Source organism: Punctularia strigosozonata (genome assembly GCF_000264995.1).
Source record: "Punctularia strigosozonata HHB-11173 SS5 unplaced genomic scaffold PUNSTscaffold_10, whole genome shotgun sequence".
NCBI classification, from domain to species: Eukaryota; Fungi; Basidiomycota; class Agaricomycetes; order Corticiales; family Punctulariaceae; genus Punctularia; species Punctularia strigosozonata.
The window spans coordinates 502,142-514,646 of record NW_006767442.1 but is presented as its reverse complement, the minus strand read 5'-3'; the positions used below and the strand labels follow the sequence as shown (position 1 = coordinate 514,646).

General features: G+C 52.5%; 3 protein-coding genes across 3 annotated transcripts; 1 reads left to right on the top strand and 2 right to left on the bottom strand.

The window, feature by feature from the left end:
- Nucleotides 1-45: 45 nt before the first annotated feature.
- Nucleotides 46-1,297, top strand: PUNSTDRAFT_145103 (uncharacterized protein; the record flags this gene model as incomplete). Its single annotated transcript, XM_007385945.1, has 3 exons — nt 46-663; nt 721-1,011; nt 1,073-1,297. 3 exons carry the CDS (start codon nt 46-48, stop codon nt 1,262-1,264), a joined length of 1,101 nt encoding a protein of 366 aa, XP_007386007.1. The 3' UTR covers nt 1,265-1,297.
- Nucleotides 1,298-2,503: 1,206 nt separating this feature from the next.
- On the bottom strand, nt 2,504-3,195 carry PUNSTDRAFT_145102 (uncharacterized protein). The gene is made up of 3 exons (XM_007385944.1): nt 3,030-3,195; nt 2,781-2,977; nt 2,504-2,731 (listed from the first exon to the last, which is right to left on the bottom strand). Exons 1-3 carry the CDS (start codon nt 3,153-3,155, stop codon nt 2,575-2,577), a joined length of 480 nt encoding a protein of 159 aa, XP_007386006.1. The 5' UTR covers nt 3,156-3,195; the 3' UTR covers nt 2,504-2,574.
- A 1,862-nt stretch (nt 3,196-5,057) lies between these two features.
- PUNSTDRAFT_90162 (uncharacterized protein) lies at nt 5,058-12,297 on the bottom strand. Its single transcript, XM_007385943.1, has 19 exons — nt 12,164-12,297; nt 12,064-12,108; nt 11,943-12,009; nt 11,623-11,882; nt 11,226-11,570; nt 10,895-11,169; nt 10,506-10,841; nt 9,454-10,480; nt 7,908-9,402; nt 7,794-7,858; nt 7,469-7,747; nt 7,271-7,415; nt 7,146-7,221; nt 6,724-7,094; nt 6,548-6,671; nt 6,368-6,486; nt 5,775-6,306; nt 5,539-5,714; nt 5,058-5,484 (listed from the first exon to the last, which is right to left on the bottom strand). Exons 1-17 carry the CDS (start codon nt 12,197-12,199, stop codon nt 6,071-6,073), a joined length of 5,301 nt encoding a protein of 1,766 aa, XP_007386005.1. The 5' UTR covers nt 12,200-12,297; the 3' UTR covers nt 5,058-5,484; nt 5,539-5,714; nt 5,775-6,070.
- Nucleotides 12,298-12,505: the final 208 nt, after the last annotated feature.

Below are 12,505 nucleotides of genomic sequence, written 5' to 3'. Positions count from 1 at the left end.
TTATTGAAACAGGAAACCACGAATTTGCCACCCAAAGTCGCCAGCATGATCATCCCCCCACTACGGCTGGAAGAAATAATGGACGTATCAACCGACTCGGGCACGAGTCCTTCTATCGAAGAGGATATGACTCAATGTACCCATGGACATAGTCTCGTTCAAGTCGGAAAGGATCTTCTCATCGAAGTCGACGACCAATACCTGAAAGAAATCGAGCGACATCCGTTCATCGGCGCCAGAGAGCGCCAGGTTGTGGAAGTTGGAGAACAGTCATTCACAGGAATGGAGCGACGCATCATGGCCGAACAGAAGCGTCTTACTACACTACCGGTTTTGCAACTCATGCAGCAGGGCGATCTCCCCGACCCCATCACCTGGGACCAAGCGAAGAATGATCCCCGCCTTCTCGAACAACTCGCCGTTCAGCAACGCAAGCTGGTCAATATCATCGGAACCTGGATCAGTCGCATCCATTCGCTCGACCGAAAATTCGATGTAGAGCGAAGGGAGCAAATCATCCGGGGTCTATCGACCTCCAGACCGCAAGTTCACTCTCTACTGAACGGCGTCTGGCAACAAAGGTCTGGTCTTGTTGAGGCAAGTAAGTCCATGCTGGGGAAGGCCAATACATTGATACCATCTTCTATTGTGGACCAATTCCTGGTGAGTTTGCTAACTTCGTCTTGGCGAAATGTTCCAACGATATGTTCCCATCCATAGAAAGAGCACCCTCATCCTGCGATAAGGCTTCGATGGGATGAAATGCTGTTTGCTAGACGAGATACACATGGCTCGTTCTATCCGACGGATCCTGTCGTGCTCTCGGAATTCCGTTCTTTGGCTGAGAAGAGGCGGCGGAATAAGAGTCTGACGGAAGAGACGCAACCTTTCAGTCTCTTCATATCGCCGGCCCCTGGACCAGACCAAGGCATCGCATACTTTGGAACGTACACCTTCGTCGACTTCGGGCAGATAATGCCTCTTTCGGCGTGGTTGTCCCTAGAGGAACAGGTGGGAATATCCGTACCCGTGTTTGATACCTTTAACGCATCGCTGACTCCAATGATCCCAGATAAAACAAACCGTGGCGCGTACATTTGCTACGCTGAACGGCTCCTCGAGTCAACAACAGTGGCGCGATGCGCTCGACGCGGGTGTGCTCTCCCTTCCACTCGCATTCCTCAGGTGCTGTGGCCACGACCCATGTCTCCTCATGGCGCTGCAGTGGATGTCCGATTTGAACAAGGGCTCGGACGCCGCCTGAGCTGCAAGATAGTTGCCGTAATATATACTGTCTGACTATCTCCAGCTTAGCCCTCAATTTATTAACGTTGTTTGTATGCAGCTGTACAACAAACCGGTTCATCCATGCCCTCTGTGTCTCTCCATGGACTGCCACCTCTTGCATATCTCTGCTTCATTGCCTTGCACTTCTGGCGCACTCGGTTCAACTTGGCGTAGGGCTTCGCTCATGCCTCTCATCGGTCCTGATTCTCGCGGAAAGAATGCAAAGAGCGTGGAAGTGTACACACTCCCTCTGCGCCCCTGGGCTGGACAGCATTCTGTCCTCGTGGTGCTCCTTCTCGACTTCTGTGAGATGGCCGAACATTCCAAGGACCGGATTGCCAAGATTATCGGCGAGATCGTCTCCGATGGGCATGAAGACCACGTCACCCAGACCTCAGACCTTATAGAACATACACCGAGGTGGATTCCGCCCCGTTAGCACACGCTAGTTTTCCGTAAAACGTAAAGCTTCTCCGATCGTATATATCTCTACCGCAGAGTCGCTAAGAATACCAGCATTTAAACTTGGTATCGATTATCGATTCGTGAACAAGCAAAACAATGCCTGTATATAAACTGAACTCCTGTTGGATGCCGCCCTTCGGTCGACATCATGTCAGCCACCATCCAAGAAGGTCGAACGTACAAATTGGTCAATGCGAAAGGGGGAACCTGTATTGATCTTTCCGGAGCCGACAACAGCTCCATTATTGGCTACGATTACCATGGAGGCACCAACCAGAGGGTGAGTCTACCGTCTTCGACTCAGTAGTGTTGCATCACGTATGCCGATGCCGTTGTAGTGGCGCATGGAGAAGCTAGGAACCCAATGGGTTTTCAAGAATGCCGAAACAGGGTTGTGCCTAGGCTTTGAAGGGGAGGCTGCACAGGGCACCTTGTTGCGAGCCGGGCCCGATCCTACTGTCTGGGATATCTGGCATGACGAAGAAGATCCCTCCACCTTTCGGTGAGCTTCTAAATTCAATTAAGAGTGCCTTTACATCGACGCTGAAGACCCGTTGCAGGATATTCTTGCATGGAACTCAGCTTAATTGGGAATTGTCCGGCTATGGAGATCCTACCCCAGGTACAACTGTGATGCTTTGGGGGAAATGGCCAGGCAAGAATCAGACATGGCGTTTCGAGCCTGTCTAGTAGTATCCGTTCTCTTTTGTTGTCCTTAAAAATAGTCACGGCGAATCATACCGCACATGTTGGAAGAGGAGGTTCGATATTCGACATTATGCTGGTCTGGCACAACGGTACAAGTGGAATACAATTCAGGTTTCAGGCGTGATGTGGACGTCCTTCTTCTACATGCTCGAAACGCCATTCCTGGTTCTTGGGTTGTGAGTGTTTCTTCCAAAGGTGAATGATCGTGCCATCCTTCGAATTGCCGTCGTCAGAGAGATCGACGACATAATCGGTTCCTGGGAGGACGATCCTTGGGAGAAACATGAGCAAAAGAGAAAATGTGCGCAAAATCGGCTTACTTATACGCCGGAGCCTCGTTGGTAACCGTCTCGGCCAATTGAACATCCCAGAAGGTGGGATGGGAGCCGAGGATTAGGGTGGTTCCGTCCCTAACCTCTTCTGGCTTACCGATAAAGCCGAGATACTTTCCGTCGTCTGACTGCAATGCTATCTGACCATCGCGCCTGTCTTTCTCGATGGTCCAAAGGAAGGAAATCTGAGAGTAGAAGTGTGTGCAAGCTTATGATACTACGTGAGTAAGAATATACCTTCTCATTCTCGTGGAGACGGTTGAAGTCCCATCCAGATACAGTTGCTGCCTCCACTCGCATGTACGTGCCACCCTTCACATTGATAATCTTATACTTGCGAGTTTCGTCGAAATGAAATGCCATGGTTCACAAAGACGGTAGGGCCGTGGAGAGAAGAGTGAATAGCCCTCAGGCAGAATGGACCAGTCATTATAGCGGGAGCGGATATAATACGAAACCGAACCGATTCGTCAAAGTTCAGGCCATCAACGTCCGTGAACCTGGGTCCATTACCTTTGAGGCACTCCAGTCTCTGAGGAAGAACAGCAACCTCCGGCTTCTGCGCTGTGAACGGGCTCAGCACAATCACAATAAGGGGGGCACTAGAAATGTAAGGTCGAAAATCAGAATATCGCAGAAGCCTTTGGATGCCGAACACTGTTTCTGAGTCATTGTTTTGCAGGTAGCAGACGTCGTTTGAACCACCGGTCCGCCATGCGATTGACGTTGAAATGCAAGTCGCAATATCCGATATCATCGGGGTTGCGGAACTTTACACAACCACGTGCGTGTTAATCCCGACCGGATCGGGTTTCATCCCCTGCCTCGAACTGTAACCGGATCTGTGTAGTCTATACTCACTCACCGCTTTACTTTCGAGAGTATGCTGCTGACCGCGCGTCGCTGTCCAGCTTGAACGCCGTATGATACATCAGCCCTGTCCAATCACGCGCTTTCGCTACCAGCTGCAGCCTCTGGACGCTGCCACGTACTCTCTCGATATAATAGGAGTCATGACCACCCCGGGCGGTGCGACCCACGCCGGATGGAGGTTGGTATAGAGAATGCTGTGCCGCGAAAGATCCGCGCTCGTCACGGAGGTTTGCGACGCGAATAAAGACAGCAAGAGCCGATGGTGAACACTTGTCGTCATAGCTAGTTTCACCCAAGGATCGGAGGAACGTTCCGATATCCTAAGACTCTTACGGCGGTCAACGCTGGCCGCAATCTGGGAACCGCAAATTATGACGCGATCGGGGCCCGTACGACGTGGAAAAGCAACCTGAAGCTGCCACCTAGATGCTTGAATACATCTTATGCTCAGTGTTTTTGACGTCGGTGTGTCCTGATTCGTTCTGTCAGGCGCCATCTTATGACTGCACTCATGGTTCACGGTGCAGCCATGGCATTGGTCATCGAATACAAAGACAGGTAGTATCAGCTCTCGGGAAATGGGACTAATAGCTCGTTTGTCGCATCCTCTGAGGCGAAGTTCGCATACCTCTGGGCATTCCCGCGACAGATTTTAGGATGGACGTCAGAGTCCGCATCCTCCGCACGCCTGTCTATTGAAAATGACGTTTCAAAGACACCCCCTGGACATCTTGCGTGGCCCAATGTGCATGTCGCAGATGCGACCCGGATAAGCTCTACTGGGATCCTGGCAACGACGGAAGTGGCGCTAATGGTAAGTACACCGGTCCGACTCGCTGATGACGGTGCTCAGCTTTGGCGGTTCGATGAAGGCATCGACCGCGTGTAAGATTCGTTATATATAGCCCATTTCACCGACAGGTTCTTAGCTCGGATGATCGCCGCGTGCATCAGAGTTGCGAGGGTTTGGTGAAGATACGATCACTGACATTATCATCCTTGAGAGTGTTGCATGTTCGCACTACGTCATTTCTATTCGTCAATCGACCATTGTATTTGTTTACACTGAAAATCATCCAATGTGATAGACTAGCTTAACGAGGTTCAGACGCTACGACTTACGTTTTCAGCTTGCACTCTCTCGGCAATGTTGAACGTCGATCTCGTATTTACATAAGCCAAGCGGCCCCACCTTTTCGACACCAGCACGATCGGCCGGTTCTAATTCTACGATCTCACTCTCATCGAATGTCACCGGGTCTGAGTTTCAGCTGCGACGCACGTCATCCGTTCGTGTCGTTAGTGAATGGACACATGGTGTGCCTTGCTCCCTTTTCTATACACGCTGTTCAATTGACTTCGTCGGATTTACTTCAGAGGGGATGATAAGTACGCAAGGTGCATAGACTTGGCAAGTGGAAGCGACCCGTCCGGGCAACATCTATACCCACGTTCACAAGTCCACCTTGCTCTGGACGGCGCCTGGCACGACCGGCCCAGCGGCATGGGCCTCTCCACTTGACAGTCACCCCCGTTTGTACGCAATCGTACCCCATGTACCCATTGCCCGGGGATCGATCATCGATACAGCAACCTTCACGGTCATTCACGTCATACGCCACCACATAGACATATAAACCACCGTCTGAGGCAGCTCGAGGAATCCCCAGCACCAGTGCACCCCATCATGTCTGTTTCCATACAATCAGGCAACAGATACAAGCTCGTTAACGTCAAGGGCGGCACGGTTATTGACCTCTCCGGCGCGGACAACAAGTCCATCATCGGCTACGACTACCACGGCGGGCCCAATCAACAGGTACGTACCACCTACTCATCGTGCTCGCTGGCGTCGTGGCTAACGGGAGTGAAGTGGGAATTAGAACAGCAGGCCGGTGGCGAGTGGCTATTCAAGTCTACCGACTCCAACGGCAACCAGGTATACCTGGGCTTTGAGGGCGAACCGGATAATGGCACCCCTCTTGTTGCCGTTTCGGACCCCTGCCTCTGGGACATTTGGCCTGACGAGGAGGATTCGTCCACGCACCGGTAAGTACAGACTCACTACCACCGCGTGAGCGTCGCCGGCTCATCATACGACGGACGCAGGATTTTCCTTCACAACACCAAGTACAATTGGGACCTTGCTGACCATGGCAACTCGACGCCGGGCACTCCCGTGACGCTCTGGTGGACGTGGGAGGGCACCAACCAGACGTGGCGTTTCGAGAATCCTTAAGAGAATCGGATGAACTGGAAGATTTCCCGTCCTGAGGTGTATGATAGAGCATTTGGGCTCCAAGTAAATTTCGTTCGTTCGTTGACTACGAAGAAAAGACCGATAGTAGCACAGACAAATACAGTTGAAGCGCGGATAGCGAGACGAAAGAAGAATGTACATGAAGCTAAACTTGGATTCCCATCTCGACCCCCAAAGCCTTCAAACAATCGCGCGCAAGTGAGCGTGCATCCAATTCTCGTGCTTGGCCAGTGCCGTTTGTATCTACCCACGCCGACGGTGGCTTTCGTGGGACAGTCGCAATCTCGCAAAGGACAGGGTACAGATGGAACAAGTGGGCTCGGGCAGAGCGCTTGACCGCATCAGCAACGAGTGCCGAAGGTGCCAGGAAAGCGTCAATCGCTATCAAAACATGATCAGCCGCCCGAACACTGGTGAAACGACGTAGAGAAAGGAGGCTCACAGGGCTGCTCCAGACAGGATGTAGATGGCGTGTCCGACAGGGCCGCCCAGAGGGTCCCTGTCCAGAGACGAAGCTCGAGCAACTTGCGAAGGACGTATAGGAGCTCTTCTTCACGGACTCTGTGCATGAGTTCATGGATTAGATCTAGATCCGGATAACCTCCAATGCGTGTCAACTGACCTTGGGAATGGGAGGTTGCCACGCAGTGCTTCGTCGGCGATGTAGCTGATTAGTGTCGTGCGGCACCGAGTGAGAAGAGGAAGAACGCTAAGGGCAGCGACGCGCCTCCGCGCAGGTTCTTGGTCTATGAGTAAGTATCAGAATTCGGGTCCCCTGCCCCTGCAGGCATTCCCCACCTCGGGCTGTGTCCGAACATATGAGGAACAGTAGGTCGAAGCACCAATACGCAAATCGCTCCCTCGGCACGGTCCTTCCGGTGTGAGTAGTCCCTACTTCGTAGTCTCGGTCGGCGAACACAGTTACTTTCTGGTCATCGGGTGATGAAGGTTGCTCTTGCTCATGAGGACTGCCATCCGGATTGTCCATGCTGAAGTCTTGCAATCTACTGCCTTCCTGCAAGACCCTGGCTAGGTGGACCACCAGGGACTCCGGAACGCGAGGGTCGCCAAGGTGTGGAATTACATCGACCTCTAGTGCAGCGACAAGAGCTAGATCGAAGTTCTCCTCGGCCGCCTGTTGCTCCAAAGTCATAAACTCGGCAGGCGAGCTGGAATGGACTAATGATCAGAAAGAGTGGATAATGTAGAATGATGCCCACCAATCCGCCAGGATTCCACCCCTGAAGACATCGATGATCTGCCGCCACACCCTCTCTACACCATCGTCGGTTAGTCCTGCCCTACTATCAGCGTTTATTGAGTACGATGCTAGCGCGAGGCCTACGCTCTCCCAGCGCCTTGATCTGAACTGCGCAATCCTTGACCACTCGGAGGAAGTTCGTAGTCGCTGTCTTCCACAAAGGCGTATCTTTGTTGAGCTTGGAGGACGGGGGACAATCGTACTTCAGCTTGACTGGTATCGAGTAAGCCTAATTCCGCGTTAGTCATTGTTGAGCCGCAGCATATCGTCAGGAATCCTCACGGAGAAAATGGCCTCAACAGTGCCATCGTTGTAGATGTCAGGTTGCTCCTTGAACTGCGCGTAAAGATCGGCCAGCATAGGCATGCATTTCTTGGAAAGTCCGATGTATGTTATACGTCTGCGCTGACTCGAGGGTCGTGCCGAGGGTGTGCCAGTTTCTGGAGCATCGAAGGCGGCCAAGAATGGCAAGCTGACGTATTCGGACAGGTCTCGGAGAACCAGAGACACCACCCCCGGTTCATATAGGTCGATGGTAGTAATCATGTCCATAACCACCGCCTACACATGGTTATCATAGTACAAGGAGCAATAAACGTCAGCGTACCTGCACAGGTGATAGCACATCAACATCAGGTCGATAATCGGGGGAATGTGTATAGGTGAGGACATCTGGGAAAGCCATGAGAAATAGGAGGACCCGACTGGTTGACAACCGCACCTTTGAGGATGGCCATCAAGGCCCTCAACCGATCTAAGGGCCATTCCGACTTGTCAGAGGTCCGGCTGATAGCTCGAGTGACAGACAAAACGTCTACAAGCGCGACTAGACTCTCTTGTGTGAATGGCTCGCCAGGGGGTGACCCTCCATGGGACACGACAGAAGGAGATACTGCATCCTTCCGACTTATCGACCCGCCTATTTCACTGCAGGCCTCCCATGTTCGGGTCCATACCACTGATATGGCATCATCGAGCGTAGGCTCCACCACAGTTGCGGATTTTATGACCTTCTCCAGGCAGCGTAATGCATGGGGACTGATCTTCCGACTTTCTGACAAGACGGTGCGTTGTACATGCCCTACGAAAACGTCCCACAACTTGATGAATGAACAGAGGTGAATTATCTTCGTCGATAGGAAATCTGAGAATATGTTGCCGATAGATTGAAGCGCGAGAATCTTGGAGTCACCCCAGGTTGGATCAGACACACTCAGAGATAAATCCGCGGTAGTCGGTGTACTAGCTGGAGTCCCCGTGTAGTTGCGCATGGAATCGCTGATTGCATCCAATAAGGGAAATGTGATCTTCCAAACGCAATCCTCCCATGTCTCCAGGCTCAGGGTTGCCCCGTAAAGTTGCAAGGTGCGGAACAGGGTCTGAATCGCTCCCATGCGAACCTCCTGGCGGGCGTCCGTGCAGAGGCCAAGGATCTCCAGGAGCAAGAACATCCACAGTTCATTGTATTGCTCCTCATCCTCGCGATCTTTCCTTTTTGCTTGTATCGAGTCTGACACACCCCAGAGGAGGCTCTCTGCAGCTGTGAGAGCAATGTTCGTATCGGCCTGGCGGCCAAAGTTGCCCAGTGTTGATATGCAGAGGCGGAGATGTTCTGGGGCAAGCAAAGAGAGTGAATCGCATACTAGGGTGAGAGATTGGAATGCAATCTTCACGAGTGAAGCGTACGCTTTCTCGTTTGCATACCCGAGTGGTGGGGGCCTAGGCTTCGCGGGAGAGACTGGGGAATCAGTCGATCCGATGGCTGCGCCGCTGGGAGCTGCGGCTGGTTTGCATACGCTCGAAAGCATCTCAAAGATGCTCTCCCATCCAACAAGAAGGGTATGACCAGAAGCCTGCAAGATTTGATGCAGCGCCTCCAAGCCCATTTTGCGGAGCTCGACTCCAGTGGAGGAGCTATCCGATGCGAACTGGCCTGTCGGGATGACTTGTCGAGAAAGGGCGTCGAAGACACGACCCTGGACTGTAGCCTTTAGATCACCCGTACTAGATAGGTTCCGCGGAACGGTAACAAGAATGTCATCCAAGATGCGCGCGGACTGGGAACGGATGGATGGAGGGGAAGTTGGATTGCGGATCACAGCCAACAAGTGGGCGATTATAGTATCCCAGGCAACATTCGGGGGTCGGTAGATGAGGCGATGGATGTTTAGCCTGGCCACGCCGCTTAGTTTGCTAATGCCAAAATCGCCAGATCGCTGCCGAGACGGTATGAGTCCTAGCTTAGTCGAAGTGTCATCATAACTCACCAGTGTCCGCGGGAGCTGGATACCGCTAACCCTTCGCCTGCCGGATTCCACTGAGGGAGACGCAGCAACACTGATGGGTCTAGCACTATCGCCTATAGTGCGCGACTCCAGTGGAGCCTCACTCTGCATTTCGATCATCTCGGCGCTCAACCGGCACAAGGCCTCCAGAAACTCGTGGAATGCAGGATCTTCCATGTTCTTCGATGCATCGAATAATCGTTGGATGGCCGTTTGCAAGCTCTCTAAACTGAGGTCCTGGAGGAGAGGGTGACCTGCGGAGGACGATGATTCTCCTGTGCGAGTGGCCGTTGAACTCGCCACGCTGCCGCTTTTCGGAGCTATCGTTCTGGTCCCTTTGAGTGTTATGACGTACTCTGCATTCTGAAGTGTCTCCAGCACGTCGAACCAACACTCGTTCAAGCTCCCCGCGAGGAAAACTGCGCTGGAAATGAAGACCTTGAGGCAAGCCATGTTCCTCTCCGAGAGGCCAGGAGATTGGGCCGGAGCGCTGAGGCCGAGGCCTTCGGAGAAGCTGGAGGCGGTACGAGGCGTCTGGTTTTCCATCCACGAATCAACGCTAGAAACCACGATCGAGGGTATCGCGACCTTTGCAAGGCTCGCGAAGAATGCGTCGCGGGGTGTCTTCAGACCAAGCATACCCGAAACGTTCGTCAACGCCTGGAAGCTGGCAAGAACATCCGCGAAGAGTTCGTCGGATAGGTTTGTGGATATTACAAATGTGAGCGCCGCTAGAAGGGCGGGCCATCCATTGTCGACCATGTCATGCACTGCTCGCATTTGTTTAGTGCTCGGGTCTTCTGGGGGAAGTTTGGATAAGTCAAGTGCGGGTGGAGCCCGCACGACCGCATCACCAGCCGCCCGAGGCTTCTGGACCATGATTGTGGTGTATATCGGAGCGGCGAATGTAGCGAAGCCTTCACAAAGTCCAATGATACATTGGATTCCGAGGAGATAGATGTAAGATTCCGGAATCGGAGGTGAATCAGCTTTGTCAAGCTGGTCGATGCTGTTCCATGGAGTGAGCGTAAGACGTAGATAGATGCGGATCGACTCGCCATTGCAGCTTCATGGACGAACCCTGTATGCTCAACCCAGGTCCGGATGCGATCATACCCACTACACCGGACATGGTGGCCGTAGCAGCGTTCGCTACCATCCCAGCAACTCCTCCTACGGAGTCGAGAGCAACTTCACTACCGGAATGCACACCTAGACCTAACATCTGAGAGCATACGCCAAGAAGCGCAGGTTTTTCCATTACAAGGCGTTTCAGTGAGGTGACCAGAGCCGTGAACACTTTTGAGCCAGTATTTTGCGCATCATATCGTTCCCAAACGTTGCGCATGAGCTCTGCGTCAACACATAGCCTGATGAGCCACGGTCAGTACGACGTTGTATGCGCGCCGAAGAGAATACGAACCCTCGCATGATCTCCATTGCCAGCACCCGCATCCACAAAGGGCGCGACCCATGAGCATCATGCCCTGAACCGCTGTCCGCATCGCCACCAACGGTTCGTATAAGTAGCATAAAGAACACCTCAGCCTCCGTCTTGAGCTCCGACGAGAACTTCTTGAGTAAGAGGAAGACTACTCGTGTAGCGCGGAGGCTAAGCGGGAATACGGGCCGATCGGAGAGCGCTTTCAAGAGCAAAGGGCAGAGGTGATGCTGTACAAGAAGTAGGAGTTCCCTGTGCTGATAGAAATTAAAATCAGTGGCCCCTGGACTTTCAGGTCCTAAGTTGCAAATACCTTGCGGAAGAGTTCATGATAGTTGGTAAGCACGCTTTCTATTAGCTCGAGTGCAAACGTTTTGTGGAGGTGCTCAAGTTTCAGAAAACGAGGCTTCTCCGAATTTGCCAACAAACAGAGATCTTCGAAGATGGCGTACGCATCCAGAGCCGATGGTCCCACATTCGTAACGGTACCGTCGGGCAAAGTGATAGACGAGAGTTGCTGCTCGTCTGACACATCATGTTTGTCCTCATCTACGACCTTGTCTACCACGAACATCACTAGTTGACGCAGGGTAGCAGCGGCCGTAGACGACACAACTGCTATCCGAGAGTCCTGCAGCTTGAAGCATAATAGGAGCGCCTGAAGGGATATTAATGAAGCAGTTTACGCTCGTGGGAGAGGTCGGACATACGTCACCAAGCAATTGCCCATGGGCATTCGGATAGTTCGTGATTAGGGATAGGAGCGTTTGTAGGATGCGGAGCTGAATGTCCACGCCTTGGCTCATGCACTCCGCCATTGTCTGGACGATGGCCGGGACGGAGGTTGTCGGTACCGCCCGGAGTGATATAAGGCGCTGTAAGGACCCCAACGCAATCCCAACGACCTTGGCGTTCCTCGTCGCGCAACCCATGAATATGGGCCGCAACAGCTCATCGGATTGTGGACCATCTATGACGTTACTCTTGGTCAGCATGGGATTCCTTCATATCAACCGCGGTATATGCACACCTTTGGCAAGATTGAGCGTTGCTTGTTCGGGTGAGGCTCTGAAGATAGTCAATGATTTCTCCGCTGCCTGGGCTTCAGTGAGCAACACGTTCGATCTGCAAGACTCTTATGGAAATCACACCTCGCGAACTTCCGGATGCTTCCTCCGGGTCTCACTTGCCAGCGACTGCCCCAAATGATCTTAACATGAAGATTTCGGATGGTCGAGCACGACGACATACCTGAAGCTCTGTTACCAAGAATGTAAGAGAGCTCATACTGGTGTACACGGTCCTAATGGGACACCACGAATATCACACTGGCTGGCCGTGGTTATGAAAGATAAGTGAAGGACACAAGTGAAGGCAGTAGTTGCTGTACTAGCGCAGCATGCGACGCCGGAGCGGTCGGGTACCACCGTCAGCACGAAGTGTGTTGCGGAACGAAAGCATGATGACCATTTCGTAAAGCGGTACATAAGAACACGAATTCAGATTTCTGACTGTGAGAAATACACGCTTCTAGTCAGAGTAACGGTGTAAGCCACGACTGTCGTAAGGACTTTACCTTCTGGCTTCCTGGAC